Raw genomic sequence first — 18391 nt, forward strand, 5'->3', positions numbered from 1 at the left:
AACCGCTCTCTCACACGGATAGATGGAGGTAGAAGAAGGAGGAGCACACAGTACACTGAAGTTTCACCCGGCTTCACAGCCCCGTTTCTTTTCCCAAAGCACAAAACTCCCGTACAAACAGTGGCCGTGGACTTGTAGTCTCACAGCTGCGTAGCACCCAAATTTTCGTTGCCCACCTCCTCCACTCGCCAGAGCGTGCGAGTCATGGGCTTCGGCTGTGCTCTTGTCGTGCACTAACGCGTACGACGCGGCCGGCCATTCAACTGACCGCTACGCGCTGCCGCTAATGTCGCTAACAACACAGGCCTATGCAGTGGAACCCAATGTGAGCCTGGCTCACGCACCACCAGACCACACGCAAACACACATGAGCATACACATGACACTGCTACAAGTGGACACACTACAAACGCACGCACACACCACGCTGCTGCGTCCCGCACGTCCCGCCCGTCCCGCGCGTCACCGACGCGCCCGACGAGCCCGACGAGCCTGACGACACCAGTGTGTCCCGCCCGTCCCGCGCGCACCCGACACGCCCGACGAGTGCGACCGCACATGCCGTGGCTTATTCCAACAACATCTACAACCACCCGTACGTCTCGTAGGTCGGGGATTTCGGTCGCTTCGTGCTCTACGCCACCCACGGCACGCAGGCTCAGCCGCCGCCGCCGCCGGTCTTCGTCGACGATTTCGACACCGGTCCGGAGGCGCGGCTCGACCACAAGGGCTTCCCCAGAGTGTTGTTCCTCTGCGACATCAACACCCGCTCGGCCACCCGCCTCCCGGACCCCGAGCGCCCCATCTTCCGCCCAGACCCAGGCAGGGTCGGCCTCCTCGCCACCAGTGCGACGAACTCTATCATCCTGCACCTAGAGCACTTGCTCGGCACCAACCAGGCCACCCTCCTCTGCTACATCTCCGACCACGGCCGTTGGACCGTCCAGGATCTCTACTGCCCTCCAGGCGCACCAGGCCAGCGGGAGTGGAGGGGAGGGGACGGCGTCATCAAGTACATGGATCTCATGCTTTGGGTTGATCTGGCATGCGGCATCCTCGCCCTCGACACCAGCGGCCTTCTCCTGCAACGCCGGCCCGAACTGCGGTATGGGCCGCTCCCTGATGAATGCCAGAGTCCAGGCAACAATGGTCTAGCACGAGAGCGATGCGTTGGTGTGAGCGAAGGGATGGTCCGATTCCTTGAGATCTCAAATTATGAGAGGATTAGGTTGTGGACACTTGTTGACATAGGCACAGGGGGCTGGACTCTTGATCATCAGCTTGACCTCGAGAACCTCTGGGACGAGGATGGTTTCAAGGCCATGGGCCTGCCTAATGACTGTCCCGCTGTCGCATTTATCCACCCTGAGCATGCCACCATGGCATACTTCTTTCAGGAGTCTCAACTATTCCATGTTGACATGAGCACCGGCAAGTTTATGGATGTACAGTACTTCATGATGAACAACCCGCCGGCTGATTACCACTCTTCCAGATTTGTTCGCCCTTGGAAGCTTCCGCAGTCACTCTTCTCAGGTTAATCCTCATCTCATTCCTCGGGTTAGGTGTTCACTCGTAGCTTGTACTAGTGTGTTTAGTTGTTATATATGGATAATGTACATGCTGCTTCAGGAGCATTGCTCTTATTGAAATTATGCTGCTGTCTTGCATCTGGAGATCATTTTGTGGTGCCCACATCTCATTTTATCGAGTAAATTGCATAGAAGTACCACAATTGGGGCATTGGAAGCAGATTGGTACCAAGATTGGTAATTTTTACGTGTCAGTACCAACTTTGGGGCGAGGCGTTGCAAAAGAGGCTAAAACAGCTGTTTATACGTATTGACACGGAAACTGACCGGTTGGGCCCGCCTGTCGGGTGCTGACATGGCATGTTTTTTGCAAAAAACTCCCTGGAATCTCCTCTCTCTCCCCCGAACGCTCTCCCCCTCCTCTGTCTCGATCTCTCACACACACCCGACGCCACGTCAGCAGTTGACGCCGGCGACCAAAGGCACGGCGGTGGCACGCCGGAGTTGCTCGGGATGGCCCTAACAAGCACCGCTTCGCGCGTGGTTTGCGGCTATGGCGAGCTGGCGGTGCGGCGCATCTAAAGGAGGTAGCGGGGGGTGCCGGGGTGCAGTGTAGCGGCGGCGGCGACGGGCGGAGCGGCGGCCGGAGTTCGGCCGGGTGCGGGGATGCGGCTGCAGCGCTCGAGAGAGCGAGTTGGGGTGCGGGTTGGGTTCCTGGCGAGGTCTGGAGCACGTCTACGTGCCTAGGAGCGACGAACACGGCCTCTGGCCATGGCGGCGAGGAGCTCAGGCGACGGCGCGAATTGGTCGCCGGCGGAACGGTGGCCATGGCGAGAAAAGGAGCACGGGAGCAAGGGGAGAGGAGGCAGGGGCTCACGGCGAGTCGGTTGGAGCAGACGGCGAGCTCGGGGGAGGTCGGACGGCGTCGAATCGTCGGCGGTTGTCGTCGGATCCCGCGGAAGAAGCCGAAGGCGAGGACGACGGCACGGGGCTCCCAGCGTCACGTGGCTTGGCGATGAGGAAGAGGGCGTCGCGGCTGAGCCGTTGGATGGTATGGAGAGGGGTAGGTTGGACGGTGGCCACGGTGATCGTCGTCGGTGGCGACGGCCGCGTTCGGGTGTGTGTGAGAGATCGAGACAGAGGAGGGGGAGAGAGAGGAGATTCCAGGGAGTTTTTTGCAAAAAACATGCCATGTCAGCACCCGACAGGCGGGCCCAACCGGTCAGTTTCCGTGTCAATACGTATAAACAGCTGTTTTAGCCTCTTTTGCAACGCCTCGCCCCAAAGTTGGTACTGACACGTAAAAATTACCAATCTTGGTACCAATCTGCTTCCAATGCCCCAATTGTGGTACTTCTATGCAATTTACTCCATTTTATCAGGCATACTAAACCCATTCAGTCAAGAAACTTCGCGAGCCTTAGCAATGTGATCTTATTTGTTAGTCTGATGCATTACCAGCTTACAAGATTAGGCGACTAACTGATTGAATTCCATTTGCATATGTCTGCACAAGCATGTTAAGTAGCTAAATGCATGGATTTCCCTTAGCCTCTTGTAGGTTAGCTACAGGATATTCACTTTATAACTGACATTTTTTTTTGAAAAGGGACTTTATAACTGACATAGTTGATAGTTCATGCACTAGTAAGAGATGAGGGCTTGTGGTTAATGATTATAGATCTGAAATCTCTATCTTGTTATGCTTCAGCAAGGCCTTAGAGGCTACAATTATCTTGGCTCGAGGTCACGAAATGATGCACATGTTGGGAATATTACGTCGGTTGGTTGTATGTTTTGTACGATATTGTGTGCTTTGATGGTAATAACTAGCATGTGCATAGTCTGATGATGATGCTTAACAATGGAATGGACTGATAACTAGTAAAATGCACGTAATTGCGGTGCTTAATTGTATTTTTCGCTGGGGGGTGCTTAATTGTTACATGTATGTAAGATCTTAGTTGTACCAAGTAGCGTCGGGACTAGACAGTCAATTACTCTTTCCCACGTATAACTATGTTCTGTTTGCATTTACTTCCCATTGCTCGCAAGATATGATTGATCTACAACAGATATCTCAGTTAGTTAGTGCCATCAGAATTTTCTCCTATGATTGATCTACAATATATAGATATCTCGATGGCTTGTATGTTTTGACTAATATTCTTGTCTGTCAACTTTTAAAGGGATAGTTAATTTGTCTAATGGTCCAATCCGGAGAGCAAAAGACAAAGCACCACCTGGGGGTTACCCACTGGAGGGACTTACTGGGCAGGCATTCATAGGATGAATTGGAGGAACATGAAGCAGCAAGTGTTATGGCTAACTGTCTCCTAGGTGAGATCGATTTCTCATATTGATCTGTTACGATTTGTTGCTCTAGCTTCCAACCTCACGCAACTTTAGTGTACTAATTTTTGTTATGCTCAAATTTCCTTTGATCCAGGTGGATTTAGTACTTAATACAGGTTGCGGAGTGGTCTCAGCGGATGATATGGTCTGTTCTGGTGGCATGCGTGTTCTGGCAATCGTGGAGTTCTGCGCACAAAAGCAAACTAGGTTAACATGTCGTTTTTTTGTCCTGTCAGACACAGACAGTGATAGCATGTTGGAACAGTATCGTCGCTTTAGTTTTCTATTCCTCCTGGCATGGAACGCTGATACTCAGAGTAGTTTTGTCTTGGTTGATAGTGATGCTTCCAGACTTTTAAGTGATCACTTGAATCTGCTGGGGTGATATGAATCTCTTTGGTGAATTATTGCTTCTTCATTTCCCCTGCATTGTAGTTTGATCGTCGGGTTGAGCCCCGGCCGGCTGCTACTTGTTTCTCTTGATTTTATCTGCTATCAGAGGACAACAGAGAGAGCTTTGTTGCTTGGCATCGAGCTTTATTGCCCGAGGAAGGGAATGCAAAATAGGCATGCAGGTTGTCCACGGAGCCGGAAATTAGTTCATTCACTGTTACTTTAATAATCGTGATGTTTCAAGAATCCTCGTGCGCACGTTGCAGATGCGTCCGCCTGCATCTCTAATGCAGAATCATCTTACACAACTTGACGTGAGCGGCTGAATCGGCTGTTTTGTTGGGAAGTGAAGCTCTCATTTTTAGACTTTCCACCATCAAACGATGTCTTTGGTCGATTGGCTGATCTGATGTAGGCTTTGCACTCTGACGAACTGTCTGTTGTTCTGGAATTTTTTTTTTTTAGGTTTGTTGTCCTGGAGGGTTTGCGCTTCAGAATTTGTTTGGAGGGAGACGAAAGAGAGGAACATGCGCCTTGCCGGGAACCTTTTTGAGGGGATGGCGGGAACCTTTTTTGAGGGGATGGCGGGAACACCTGTCCCACGCGGGGATAGTGAGCAAACGCTCGTTTGGCTGCGGCCCATTATGGCACGGCGCGTTTTGCTAGCGTTTTTTTAAGTTAGGTATTTTATCTCGGACTGTTTTTTTAATAAAACTAAATAACCCCCCGCGCATTGTTGCGGGAATTGGTTGATGCAAATTTGGATTGATAAAATGAGAACAAAAAATAAAAATGCATATGACTTACTATATTCAATTATGTATAGTTTTTTTCGATAAAAGAAATATATTAATATCGCGAAGATACTAATTACACCCATGATCTACACCAGCAAGATGTACAAAGACATCAAGGATGCACACAACCGAGAAAAAGTAATAATAAAGTGACAAAAAGAAAACAAGACCCGTCACGATGATGAAGCAGTCGCAATAGCAATACTCTAACCACTACCAAAGACAACCCGAACTACAAAAGAGATTCTTCAAAAACAACGCTTTCAAGAAGGAAACAATGCACACACGTTGTCGACGTTCGATAGAAGATCTTGGTTTTTCACCCTGGAGAAACTCTGAGTTTTTAAAACAATACCTTCAGCAAGGCCATTGCAAGGTACAACCAATGTAAGTCAGACCTTGGGTTTTTCCCTGGAAATCACGGCTGGATACTCGAGGAGCACCACCAAGAATGTAGTCCACCTGTTCTGCCACCCTCGCTTGCCAAGGCTGCTGCTGCTGCAAGTCGCCAAACACCCAACACACAAGGAGAACCTGTGCCACATAGTCTTCATCGCAACCAATACCCTCTCCACCATTACTAACCTCCTATCGCAGCCACCATGACTTTCTCCACCTCAATCAGTTTCATGGAAATCTATAGTAAGACATGGCCCATGGCACCGGCAATAAGGCGAAGCTTCGCACCACGCCCAAATGAAGCCTCTCTGGCTCAGGATAAGAGTGTGCACGACCGTATCTATTCCGCTCTAGATATCCAGTGGCGCCATGCGCCAAACGTCTGAGATCACCAACAGGAGGACCGAAACTCGTCAGCGGCCAGAACGAGGAGGCCAACAACAGGCAGATCGGCGACCTGGCGCAAGAAGACCAGCATGGCCAAACCACCTATATTTGGTCCGAGCCAGCAGCCCCACGCCACAAGTCGGCTGCGGAGGAGAAGACGACCCAGACTGCCACTGGTCCCTTTCGGCGATGTACAAATGGAGCCCACTTGAACGAAGCCCCAGATAAGCGCCTGCCAAGCAACATCCACGACGAAGCTGCAAGGGACTGCCATCAAAGACGCTCGAGGCACTTAGTCCGCTGGGCCCAGATCGGGCCCAAACAGGGCCCCGACAGCCGCCTCCAGAGCGCCATTGCACAGTCGCGCTGGCATAGACCCACGCACCGACGCGTCGTGAGCCGCGACTGGTCGATGCAGCAGCAACTGCGACCTGTAGGCCCAGGTCGGGCCCAGGACAGCCGCGTCGCCGTTGCCCACACCTCGGGCGCAGCGCTCCGGAAACCAGCGAGGGTCGTCGCCTCGTATGGGTCGTACTAGCCCAGCGACGCCGCCTCACCACCTCATCTTCTCCTCCAAAGACCACCTCGTGTGCGCGCCCGACGCTGCGCATCTCTTTTCCGAGGCACAATCGACGCGTGCCTCCACTGCCCTCCACCTTTGGCGGGGCGGGCGCCACCACCGCCACCGCCCAAGGAAATCATGATGGGGAGGCCTAGGCTAGGGATCCGGGGGGCCACCGGAGTCACCCAAATGGGAGCGACCCAGGAGGCGAGAAATATTGAATATTTTAAATGGGAGAGATTTTCACTTTCCAACCTCTACACCAACTAGGGATGCATACAACCATTTTAGTATGAGTACCAAGATAAATATGGTCCTCGGAATTTTTTTAAATGAGTATCAAGATTTTCTTGATGAGTAGTTTCACCATAAACCAAGCTTGATCGTAAATAGATAGGGGGAAGCACATGTGCATCACTTGTCAATTCTAGGAACTGAACTCGGGTCGTTAGGCTGCACAACCACATGCCCAACCACTAAGCCAAGGCTCTCTTTGCATAGTTGTAACAACATTTATTGAATACAGGTAGAATAGTTAAATGAAAAAAATCCCATGCATAGTTGAATGTTATGGTGGGTCTTTCCCATGCATGATTGCATTTCTAGATGAGTCTTATCCAATTCATAATTGTATGGCATGGAGGCATACTTGCATGCTGAAATAAATAAATTAGCGGGAATGATTCTCTTAGATATATAGGATACAGTGCAAAAATAATATTTTATGAAAATGTTCATGAATATTCAAATTTTGATTAAAAATATCAAAATATATTCTTTTAAAAATTCATGCAAATCAAAAATATTTTCATGAATTTATTTTTTTTGTAAATTTGATTTTTTCTAGATTTCCTAAAATGTTCATGAATGCTTAAAAATTGCTAATAATTTTAAAATAATTCAAAAGTTCATAAAATGTTAATGAACTAAAAAATATTTTCAATTTTGGAAAATGGCTAGCGAACTCATAAAATGTGCACGAATTAAAAAAACCTTTTTGCAAATTTGAAAAAACTGTTCACGGGTTCCCAAAATGTTCTTGAGTTTGAATTTTTTTGTGATTTAAAAAAATGATTTCATATTTAAAAAATGCTTGTGACTTCATAAAAATGTTCTCAAATTTGAAAAAATCGGCGCAAGTGAAGATATAAAAAAAATCATGAATTTTAAAATAAAAATAGAAGGAAAAAATGGAAGAAAATTGGTAAACCAGTAAAGAAAACCCATAAAAATTAAAAATCGCTCATTAGAAGGTTCTAGAACCTTTCTAAAACCAGTGGGAAAAAGAACAATGGGCTGCGAACGCCCATGAGCTTAGTTTTGTAGTCGCTATACAGCGAGCCACGTGGAAAATAGGTAATCCTGGTAGTAGCGTCGATCGGAGGAATATCCTATTTGCCGCTCGCTGCGGCAAGTTGTCGAGCGGACGCACAGGGAAATCGATCGAGGGATCGCGCGTGGGCCGACCGTAAAATGTTAGGAAGATTCCGGTTTTACGAACCTTCTCGCTCGTTCCCAGCCGGTTTTTTTTTTCCAGTTTTGGGAACCTTCTAGGAGCTTCCTAACATTTTTTTCTGTTTCTTTTTCGTTTTTCGTTTTCCTTTTTCCCTTTTCCTGTTTATTTTCTCTTCTCTATCTTTTCCTTTTCTACTTTTTCAAGTTTTCCTTTTCACCTTTTTACTTTGTGTTTCTTTTCTTTATTTTTCTTCGTCTTCACTTTTTCATTTATCATAATTTTAAAATTGTTCAAACTATTTAAATTTTGTTTGCAAGTAAAAAATATTCGTTCTTTACAAAAAATTTCGAAGTTTAGAAAATTGTTGGCTTATTAAAAAATATGTTCAAATTTTAAAAAATTTCCTCCGATTTTAAAAATATTGTTCATGTATTGAAAAATTGTTCGAATTTTCAAAGTTGTTTGAGATTTATAAAAAGGTTAATCTTCAAATTTGTTCTTCAATTTTAAAAAATGTTCGTGCTATCTAAATTCCTTTCTTTCAAAAATTTATTCTAGTTCTCAAATTTTGTTCACAAATTCAAAATATTCATAGCTCTCAAATTTTGTTCACAAAATTCAAAAAATGTTCATCTTTTCAAATTTTGTTTAGGAATTTGAACAAATGTTCCACTTTCAAAATTCATTCGCAAATTTAAGAAACCATGTTCATGTTTTCCAATTTTGTTCGGTAGTTTCAAAATTGTTTCTATTTCAAATTTTGTTTGCAATTTTCAAGAATGTGTCTGTTTCTAATTTTGTTTGCGAGTTTCAAAAAATGTTCGAATTTTTTTAGAAATTCTAACGAATTTGAAAAATGTTCATCTTCTTTTCTCGTTTTTTCTGCTTATTTCCTCCTGTTCCTTTTTCCCTTTTAGAATATTTCTCAGTTCTAAAAAATGTTATTGATTTGGTAAAACTGCTCATATTTCTCAAAATATGTTCGAATTTTTTTTCCATTTTCAAATTTTGTTTTGAGTTTGAAAAAATGTTCTTGTTTCAAAAATTGTTGACAGATTCCAAAACTATTCGTATTTCCAAATTATTGTTCAGAGTTTCAAAAATTGTCGCCTTTAACAAAAATTTGTTCACATATTCAATTATGTTCGTGATTTTCAAAAAAAGTGTTCAGTTTATCAAAAATTTGTTCAGATATTCACGAAATGTTCGAGGATTTTTTCTTCTTCTGAAAGTTGAAATGTGTTCGCTTAAAAAAACATATTTCCAAAATAATGTCCGTGTTCAGAATTTGACAAAATGCTCGGATCTATGTTACCTTTAACTTAGCACGCCGTTGTAAACAAAGAAGGTCACCTATCCCGTTGGCTAGGCTCACGCAAATGCAACAAGAGGTCCCTGGTTCGATCCCTCCCTTGAATACTATTTTTGGGGATTTTTCACTTGTTACGCTAATGGGCCGGCCCAGCTGGAGTCGCGCCTGTGCGTCCGCTCGGCAATTCGCCGCAGCGAGCGGCGCATAGGAACTCCCTCGATCGGAGGCTTCAACAACTCTTTGAAAATTCTCAACAACAAAAAAGTAGTGTGAAATGTGCGGACCTGTGCTAAGATAGGCGGAGAGTGCAGCTATCGAATTTTCTACACTAGATACTGTCTATTTAGCCGGGCCATAATTGTTTTCTTCTTTCTTTATACTTTTTTTTATCATTTCATTTTTACTTTTTGACATATTTTCATTTCTTTGTGTCATGTTATTTTTTATTTTTACATACATTTGTCCTTCCATGTTGTTTTTCCTTTTCGCACATTTTATCAAAAAAATGTGTTCTTTAGTTTTTCTTTATTTTCTTTTTCCTTCTATGGAAATTACATGAAAATAGAAAAACAGTGTGACCTCTACTGTCTTCTTTGGTGACATGACCGGCGGAGGCCACCACCATCTTCTCTGCCAGTGACAATGCAGGATAGAGGTGCTGAGAGAGGGGGTGGGAAAGGGGTAAGTTGTGGTAGAGTGGCGTTGCAGCACCCGAGTTCCAGTGCTCTCTATATTTGACATTTTTAAATTCGTGTTTTTGAAGTTTCAAAAAAATGTGAAATTTTTCCCGGGGATACATATACACATTCGGAATACCCGTGGCAAGTTTCAGTAGAAATCTCGTTTTGTTTTGGGCTATAGAAAAAATCTGACAGTATATAGGAGAAAAAGGGTGCCATTTCTGTCAGGAATTTCTCATTTTTGTATTTCCCAAAATACAAAGTATTTCTTTTCTAGATTTTTTACTAGGCCTTAGGGATATGTGTACGTATTTACATATTTTTTTAAGATTTTTGTGAGCACCAAAAGTGTGTTTTTCAAAAATTTCAAATACCAAGAGCAATGAAGCTCGGTAGCTGCAAGCACTTATCATAAGTTGTGGAGATTATGTAACAGAGGAGTAAATCCACGAAATTTTCAAGTTTTCTACTAGAACACATGCCCATGGTTTGAACCATATAGAGTGTACTAGGTAGAGTCGCACCTCCACAACTCCAACACCCTGCAAAGTAGTTTCAATAGTTGCAGCATTCCGTGTATTATCTGAAAACACCACCCCGCAGGCGACTTGGCGCGAAACCCTAGCCATCGGTAGCCACCACACTCACCACTCCTTCCTCCATCACCGTCAGGCAAACCAAACGGCATCAGCGGTGCCAGGACTTCCTTCCCTCTCGCTAGGGGTAGGAGCCGCGGGGGGCTTCTCGTCCCGGCTGAGGCGTGGCAGGCACAGGGTGTTGGCTGGAGCTAGGCTGCGGTGCATGCATGCAAGAGCAATGTGTGTTGCGTGGCTACGACGTGTTTAGCGACTGCTTGGGTTGGTCGGGGCTCAGGTGGCTGTGCCTGCGTGCCGGCCCTGCGGTGGGCGTGGCCGTGTGGGTGGTGCGGCGCCGTAGAGGTTGTTGCTAGGCTGGTGCGGGGAGCGGGCGTTCCAGCGCAGATCTATTGGGCTGGTCGTCTCCTTGGGCGGCATGCCGGGCCCGATCTAGGCACTATGGGCTCGCAGTCATGAATAGCCACCTCCATGATGGGCATCGTGTAGATCAGCGTAAGGACGAAGAGTGAGGTGCGCGCGGAGGCTCTGAGTTTGGCGGAGGAGTGAAATCCATGGGCGGTTGGGGCCGATCTGGTTTCTGTGGGCCTGAGGTGAGGTGTCCTTTCATGCGTGTCGTGTGTGGGCTGCTGAAGGGGCCAATATGGTCGACTAGAGGAGGGGTGAATAGGCTGAAGGAAATATGCCCTAGCGGCAGTAATAAAGTTGTTATTTTATTTTCTTATATCATGATAAATGTTTATGATTCATGCTAGAATTGTATTAACCGGAAACTTGATACATGTGTGAATACATAGACAAAATAAAGTGTCCCTAGTATGCCTCTACTAGACTAGCTCGTTAATCAAAGATGGTTAAGTTTCCTGACCATAGACATGTATTGTCATTTGATGAACGGGATCACATCATTAGAGAATGATGTGATGGACAAGAGCCATGCGTTAGCTTAGCATTATGATCGTTGAGTTTTATTGCTATTGCTTTCTTCATGACTTATACATGTTCCTCTAACTATGAGATTATGCAACTCCCGAATACCGGAGGAACACCTTGTGTGCTATCAAACGTCACAACGTAACTGGGTGATTATAAAGATGCTCTACAGGTGTCTCCAAAGGTGTTTGTTGGGTTGGCATAGATTGAGATTAGGATTTGTCACTCCAAGTATCGGAGAGGTATCTCTAGGCCCTCTCGGTAATGCACATCACTATAAGCCTTGCAAACAATGTGACTAATGAGTTAGTTGCGGGATGATGCATTACGGAACGAGTAAAGAGGCTTGCCAATAATGAGTTTGAACTAGGTATGATGATACCGACGATCGAATCTCGGGCAAGTAACATACCGATGACAAAGGGAACAACGTATGTTGTTATGCGGTTTGACCGATAAAGATCTTCGTAGAATATGTAGGAGCCAATATGAGCATCCAGGTTCCGCTATTGGTTATTGACCGGAGATGTGTCTCGATCATGTCTACATAGTTCTCGAACCCGTAGGGTCCGCACGCTTAACGTTCGATGACGATTTGTATTATGAGTTATGTGATTTGATGTACCAAAGTTTGTTCGGAGTCCCGGATGAGATCACGGACATGACGAGGAGTCTCTAAATGGTCGAGAGGTAAAGATTCATATATTGGAAGGTTGCATTTGTACATCGGAATGGTTCCGAGTGATTCGGGCATTTTTCCGGAGTACCGGGAGGTTACCGGAACCCCCCGGGAGAAGTTATGGGCCTTATGGGCCATAAGAGGGAAGCACACCATCCCACAAGGGGCTGGTGTGCCCCCCTTGGGCAGGAGGCCGATTAGGACTAGGAGAAGGGGGTCGGCCCCCCTTTCCTTCTCCTTCTCCCTTCCCCCTTTCCTACTCTGTGTGGGAGGTGGAATCCTACTAGGACTAGGGAGTCCTAGTAGGACTCACACCTTGGTGCGCCCCCTAGGGCCGACTGCCTCTCCCTCTCCCTCCTTTATATACGGAGGCAGGGGCACCCCAAAGACACACAAGTTGATCTTTTATCCATGTGCGGTGCCCCCCTCCACAAAACACACCTCGGTCACATCGTCGTAGTGCTTAGGCGAAGCCCTGCGCCGGTAACTTCATCATCACCATCTCCACACCGTCGTGCTGACGAAACTCTCCCTCGGCCTCAACTGGATCAAGAGTTCGAGGGACGTCACCGAGCTGAACGTGTGCAGATCGCGGAGGTGCCGTGCGTTCGGTACTTGGATAGGTTGGATCGCGAAGACGTTCGACTACATCAACCGCGTTACTAAATGCTTCCGCTTTCGGTCTATGAGGATACGTGGACACACTATCCCCGCTCATTGCTACGCTTCTCCTAGATAGATCTTGCGTGATCGTAGGAATTTTGTTTGAAATATTACGTTCCCCAACAGTGGCATCCGAGCTAGGTCTATGCATAGATGTTATATGCACGAGTAAAACACAAAGAGTTGTGGGCGATAATAGTCATACTGCTTACCATCATGTCATACTTTGATTCGGCGGTATTGTTGGATGAAGCGGCCCAGACCGACATTACATGACCACGTTCATGAGACTGGTTCTACCGCCGTGCTTCGCACACAGGTGGCTAGTGGGTGTCTGTTTCTCTAGCTTTAGTTGAATCGAGTTTGACTACGCCCGGTCCTTGTTGAAGGTTAAAATAGCACACTTCACAAAAATTGGTGTGGTTTTGATGCGTAGGTAAGAACGGTTCTTGCTAGAAGCCCGTAGCAGCCACGTAAAACTTGCAACAACAAACTAGAGGACGTCTAACTTGTTTTTGTAGGGCTTGCTGTGATGTGATATGGTCAAGACGTGATGATATATAAATTGTTGTATGAGATGATCATGTTTTGTAACAGTTATCGGCAACTGGCAGGAGCCTTATGGTTGTCACTTTATTGTATGAAATGCAATCGCCATGTAATGGCTTTACTTTATCACTAAGCGGCAGCGATAGTCGTAGAAGCAATTGTTGGCGAGACGGCAACGATGCTTCGATGGAGATCAAGGTGTCAAGCCGGTGACGATGGTGATCATGATGGTGCTTTGGACATGGAGATTAAAGGCACAAGATGATGATGGCCATATCATATCACTTATTTGATTGCATGTGATGTTTATCTTTTATGCATCTTATTTTGCTTAGTACGGCGGTAGCATTATAAGATGATCTCTCACTAAAAATTTCATGGTATAAGTGTTCTCCCTGAGTATGCACCGTTGCAACAGTTCTTCATGCTGAGACACCACGTGATGATCGGGTGTGATAAGCTCTACGTTCACATACAACGGGTGCAAGCCGGTTTTGCACACGCAGAATACTCGGGTTAAACTTGACGAGCCTAGCATATGCAGATATGGCCTCGGAACACTGAGACCGAAAGGTCGAGCATGAATCATATAGTAGATATGATCAACATAGTGATGTTCACCATTGAAAACTTCTCCATCCTGATACGTCCATTTTGCATCATGCTTTTATATCGATATTTATTGCATTATGGGCTGTTATTACACGTTATGTCACAATACTTATGCCTAACCTCTCTTATTTTATAAGGTTTACACAAAGAGGGAGAATGCCGGAAGCTGGAATTCTGGGCTGGAAAAGGAGCAAATATTAGAGACCTATTCTGCACAACTCCAAAAGTCCTGAAACTCCACGAAAGTCAGTTTTGGAATATATTAAAAATATTGGGCGAAGAAAGCACCAGAGGGGGGCCACACCCTGTCCACGAGGGTGGGGGCGCGCCCTACCCCCTGGGCGCGCCCCCTGCCTCATGGGCCCCTTGGCAGGCCTCCGGTGCCCATCTTTTGCTATATGAAGTCTTTTGCCCTGGAAAAAAAAATCAGAAGGAAGCTTTCGGGACGAAGCGCCGCCGTCTCGAGGCGGAACCTGGCAAAACCAATCTACGGCTCCGGCGGAGCTGTTCTGCCGGGGAAACATCCCTCCGGGAGGGGGAAATCATCACCATCGTCATCACCATCGATCCTCTCATCGGGAGGGGGTCAATCTCCATCAACATCTTCACCAACACCATCTCATCTCAAACCCTAGTTCATCTCTTGTATCCAATCTTTGTCTCAAAACCTCAGATTGGTACCTGTGGGTTGCTAGTAGTGTTGATTACTCCTTGTAGTTGATGCCAGTTGGTTTATTTGGTGGAAGATCATATGTTCAGATCCTTTATGCATATTAATACCCCTCTGATTATGAACATGCACTACTGCAGGTTGCTGCTAACAAGACACTACGATCAGAGACCCTTCGAGAAACTGTGTGTGATGCCATAATCGCAAATGGTGTTGTATGAAAACCATCAAAAAGGGTGAAAACGTTTGCGATAGAGGATGCATCAAACACGGTTCAGATTTTAGTTGCGTGTGCGATCTAGGGCATACGGTTCAGTCCAATGAACTGTTTGCGATGAGGCGGAACAAAAGAAACGGGCAGCCTGATGAAGGCATGTGCGATATAGAGCATACGGTTCACTCGGATGAACTGTTTGTGATTAGGCAACACAAAAGAAACGGGCAGCCAGATGAAGGTGTGTGCGATATACAGCATACGGTTCACTCGGATGAACTGTTTGTGATTAGGCAACACAAAAGAAACGGTCAGCCATATCAAGGTGTATGTGATTGAGGGCATACGCTTCAGAAGGATTAACTATTTGCGATTAGGCAACAGAACAGAAACGGGTAAGCCAGATCAAAGTGTCTGCGATTGATGGCATACACTTCACATGGATGAACTGTTTGCGATTAGCCACAACAAACTGAAACAGTTAGATAGATCAACGTGTGTGCGCTAGACGGGCACACCCATTCTAATTAAAAGACGTGTGCTGACATTGCCTATTGCGGTGCACCCTATGGTGCAAATGCCACGTACGCGGCCGAGAAGGCGTGTGTGCCCACGCTACGCCTTCCGGGAATAGTGCCGCACTTATAACCGTCAGTAAATTTTGAGCATGCGTCCCGTCACATTCCAAAATTGCAAACCTGTTCACACCGATCAAAAGCTAAACGGTTTCCCACTTAGGAGCGTATTACTATGCGGTTATAAATACTACTACTCCAAGATGACTGCACATTCCTCCTCAACCTCATCCACGAAAAGTCAAAAACAAACAAGTCATTCATCATCGTTCCCTTGCGTCCGCCATGGCCAGCGTGAGTTCTGGGTCGAGAGATTGCGACCAGGGAGAGGCGAGCCTGGAAGCGAGAGCACGAGAGATGTCCCGCCTCGCCGCGATAGCAGCCAGCATGTCCCACCACACAGCCGTAGCAGCAGAGAGGTGCCGCTGCGCTGCCGAAGCAGCACGGAGGACCCGTCGCACCGTCGATGCAGCAGACTGGTCCGGCCGCGTCGCGGAAGCAGAAGAGATGTCCCGCCGCGCCGCGAATGCAGCAGAGATGTCCTCCCTTGCCGCGGCGGCCTGGGAAAATGCCTCACGGGCAGGCGAGAACTCTTACAGGCGCATGCGTGCCCTCGTCCATAGGCAGATGGATCAGATCTCCAGGTGGGCGAGGTTGCAGGATGACATGCAAGCCTCGTTTGAACAGTCTACCGACGTCATTCGGCAACTAAATGAGAACAATGCGAAGCTCCGGGCCGAGCGCAACCTGCTGAGGGCGAAGATCGTCGGAAGTGCGGAGCAGCAGGAGCAGACCACTGCCTTGTTGAAGAGGACCGGCGTCATCGTCGAGAAACTTATGGACGAGAATAACAAGCTACGCATTGAGTGTAGAAGGCTGGTGGAGGAATCCGTGGATGCTCTCAAGCAGCATCTTGAGGACGAGAAAGAGCTCGTCGCCGCTCGCCGCGGAGACTAGTTCCCGCGGCCTGCAGCAATGCATCAAGAAAGTAGAGATCAGCGAGCCAAATCTTTGTCTTCCTTCTTCTTTTGCCCTTGTGTATTTCGGGCGTTGCCGCATGTGGCTTTTTTTAATTATGTTTCTAAATATGTGAGACAATTATTATCCACTGTCATCGTCCTTATATTCATCATACTTGCTATAAGTCGCAGTCGATGCTATATAGGTCCATCGGATCTTACATCATCCGTGCAAAACTTTATTTTCAGATTTCCATTTTTCTCTCTTAAATCTCAATCCAGTGAGACATATAGCCACGCCGTAGAACAGGTGCTCGGGCGCCATTAATGGAGACGTTGGGAGGGAGGTGCGCGGCGGTAGCGGTCAAAGGGCTCTCCTCCCGATGAGCACGCGTAGGGGTCTGATCGCACGCCTCCCGTACTCAAATAGCTACCCCGCACGACACCTCCTAGCCAATAAAGAAGGGACGCGTGGCCGCACGTAATTGGTAAGTCGAACGCCCACGGTTTCAATAATACTTGTGTTTCTGATTTGTAATGTGACAGCACTTGTTCCAAAATGACTTTATTGATTGTTAATGTGTAGGTATTCGCAAATCGGACAGAAAAATTACCACAGTATGTTGGTGCCATGTCATGAGACCATGCCAAGTTTCATGATTTCCAGGCGTGTTTTGGAATTACATGAATTAAAAAACCAAGTTTCTCAATCTTTCCGGCCGAGCCACAATGCCCAGATGTTTGAATTTCACTCCCATCTCTTGCATGGGACCTAGAAATTGACCCAAGGACACACATGTGATTTTTCAAACAACTTTGGTGCACTGGAGCATGTGCTTATAGTTCAAATTTGAATTATGCACATTGAATGCCCATAAACTCAATTAATGTATAAAAAAGTACAAACGAACCCGGAATAATTCCAAAATTTAGCACAGTACTTCTATTTGGTCTAATCTGGCTGTGTAAAAAAAGTAAGGCGGGAGAAGACACTGTACGTATGTCGTTTCGCACACGGAGGTGACACGTTCCCTCTCGGAACCACGAGCCTTCTTGAGGGAAGCTCCGGTTTGCAAGAAGCTTACACCAAAGCTTGTCCCAATTCGGCCAAAAATATTACCGCAACATGTTGGTGCCATGTCATGACACCATGCCAAGTTTCATGATTTCCAGGCGTGTTTTGGAATTACAGGAATTAAAAAACCAAGTTTCTCAATCTTTCCGGCCGAGCCACGTCACCCAGATATTTGAATTTCACTCCCATCTCTTGCACGGGACCTAGAAATTCACCCAATGACACACATGTGATTTTTCAAACAACTTTGGTGCACTGGAGCATGTGCTTGTAGTTCAAATTTGAATTATGCACATTAAATTCTTAGAAACTCAATTAATGTATAAAAAAGGCGAAACGAGCCCGGAATAATTCCAAAATTTAGCACGGTACTTCTATTTGGTCTAATCTGGCTGTGTAAAAAATAAGGCGGGAGAAGGCAGTGTACGTATGTCGTTTCGCACATGGAGGTGACACACGTTCCCTCTCGGAACCACGAGCCTTCTTGAGGGAAGCTCCGGTTTGCAAGAAGCTTACACCAAAGCTTGTCCCAATTCGGCCAAAAATATTACCGCGGCATGTTGGTGCCATGTCATGACACCATGCCAAGTTTCATGATTTTCAGGCGTGTTTTGGAATTACAGGAATTAAAAATTCAAGTTTCTCGATATTTCAGGCCGAGCCACGGCACCTAGATGTTTGAATTTCACTCCCATCTCTTGCATCGGACCTAGAAATTCACCCAAGGACACACATGTGATTTTTCAAACAACTTTGGTGCACCGGAGCATGTGCTTGTAGTTCAAATTTGAATTATGCACATTAAATGCCCAGAAACTCAATTAATGTATAAAAAAGGCGAAACGAGCCCGGAATAATTCCAAAATTTCGCACGGTACTTCTATTTGGTCTAATATGGCCGTGTAAAAAAATAAGGCGGGAGAAGGCAGTGTACGTATGTCGTTTCGCACACGGAGGTGACACGTTCCCTCTCGAAACCACGAGCCTTCTTGAGGG

General features: G+C 46.4%; 1 protein-coding gene across 1 annotated transcript; it reads left to right on the top strand.

Moving 5' to 3' along the window:
- The first annotated feature begins 550 nt into the window (after positions 1-550).
- On the top strand, positions 551-4280 carry LOC123074403 (uncharacterized). The gene is made up of 3 exons (XM_044497263.1): positions 551-1536; positions 3722-3872; positions 3982-4280. The coding sequence occupies exons 1-2, from the start codon at positions 1017-1019 to the stop codon at positions 3823-3825; spliced, it is 624 nt and encodes a 207-aa protein (XP_044353198.1). The 5' UTR covers positions 551-1016; the 3' UTR covers positions 3826-3872; positions 3982-4280.
- Positions 4281-18391: the final 14111 nt, after the last annotated feature.

This window comes from Triticum aestivum, chromosome 3D, assembly GCF_018294505.1.
Source record: "Triticum aestivum cultivar Chinese Spring chromosome 3D, IWGSC CS RefSeq v2.1, whole genome shotgun sequence".
In the NCBI taxonomy this organism is placed as follows: Eukaryota; Viridiplantae; Streptophyta; class Magnoliopsida; order Poales; family Poaceae; genus Triticum; species Triticum aestivum.

Bases quoted from the DNA above. Each gene is read 5' to 3' on its own strand.
- LOC123074403 (XM_044497263.1), top strand. From the start codon at position 1,017: ATGGATCTCATGCTTTGGGTTGATCTGGCATGCGGCATCCTCGCCCTC. The intron at 1,537-3,721 runs GTTAATCCTCAT...CAACTTTTAAAG, and splicing joins TCCGCAGTCACTCTTCTCAG to GGATAGTTAATTTGTCTAAT.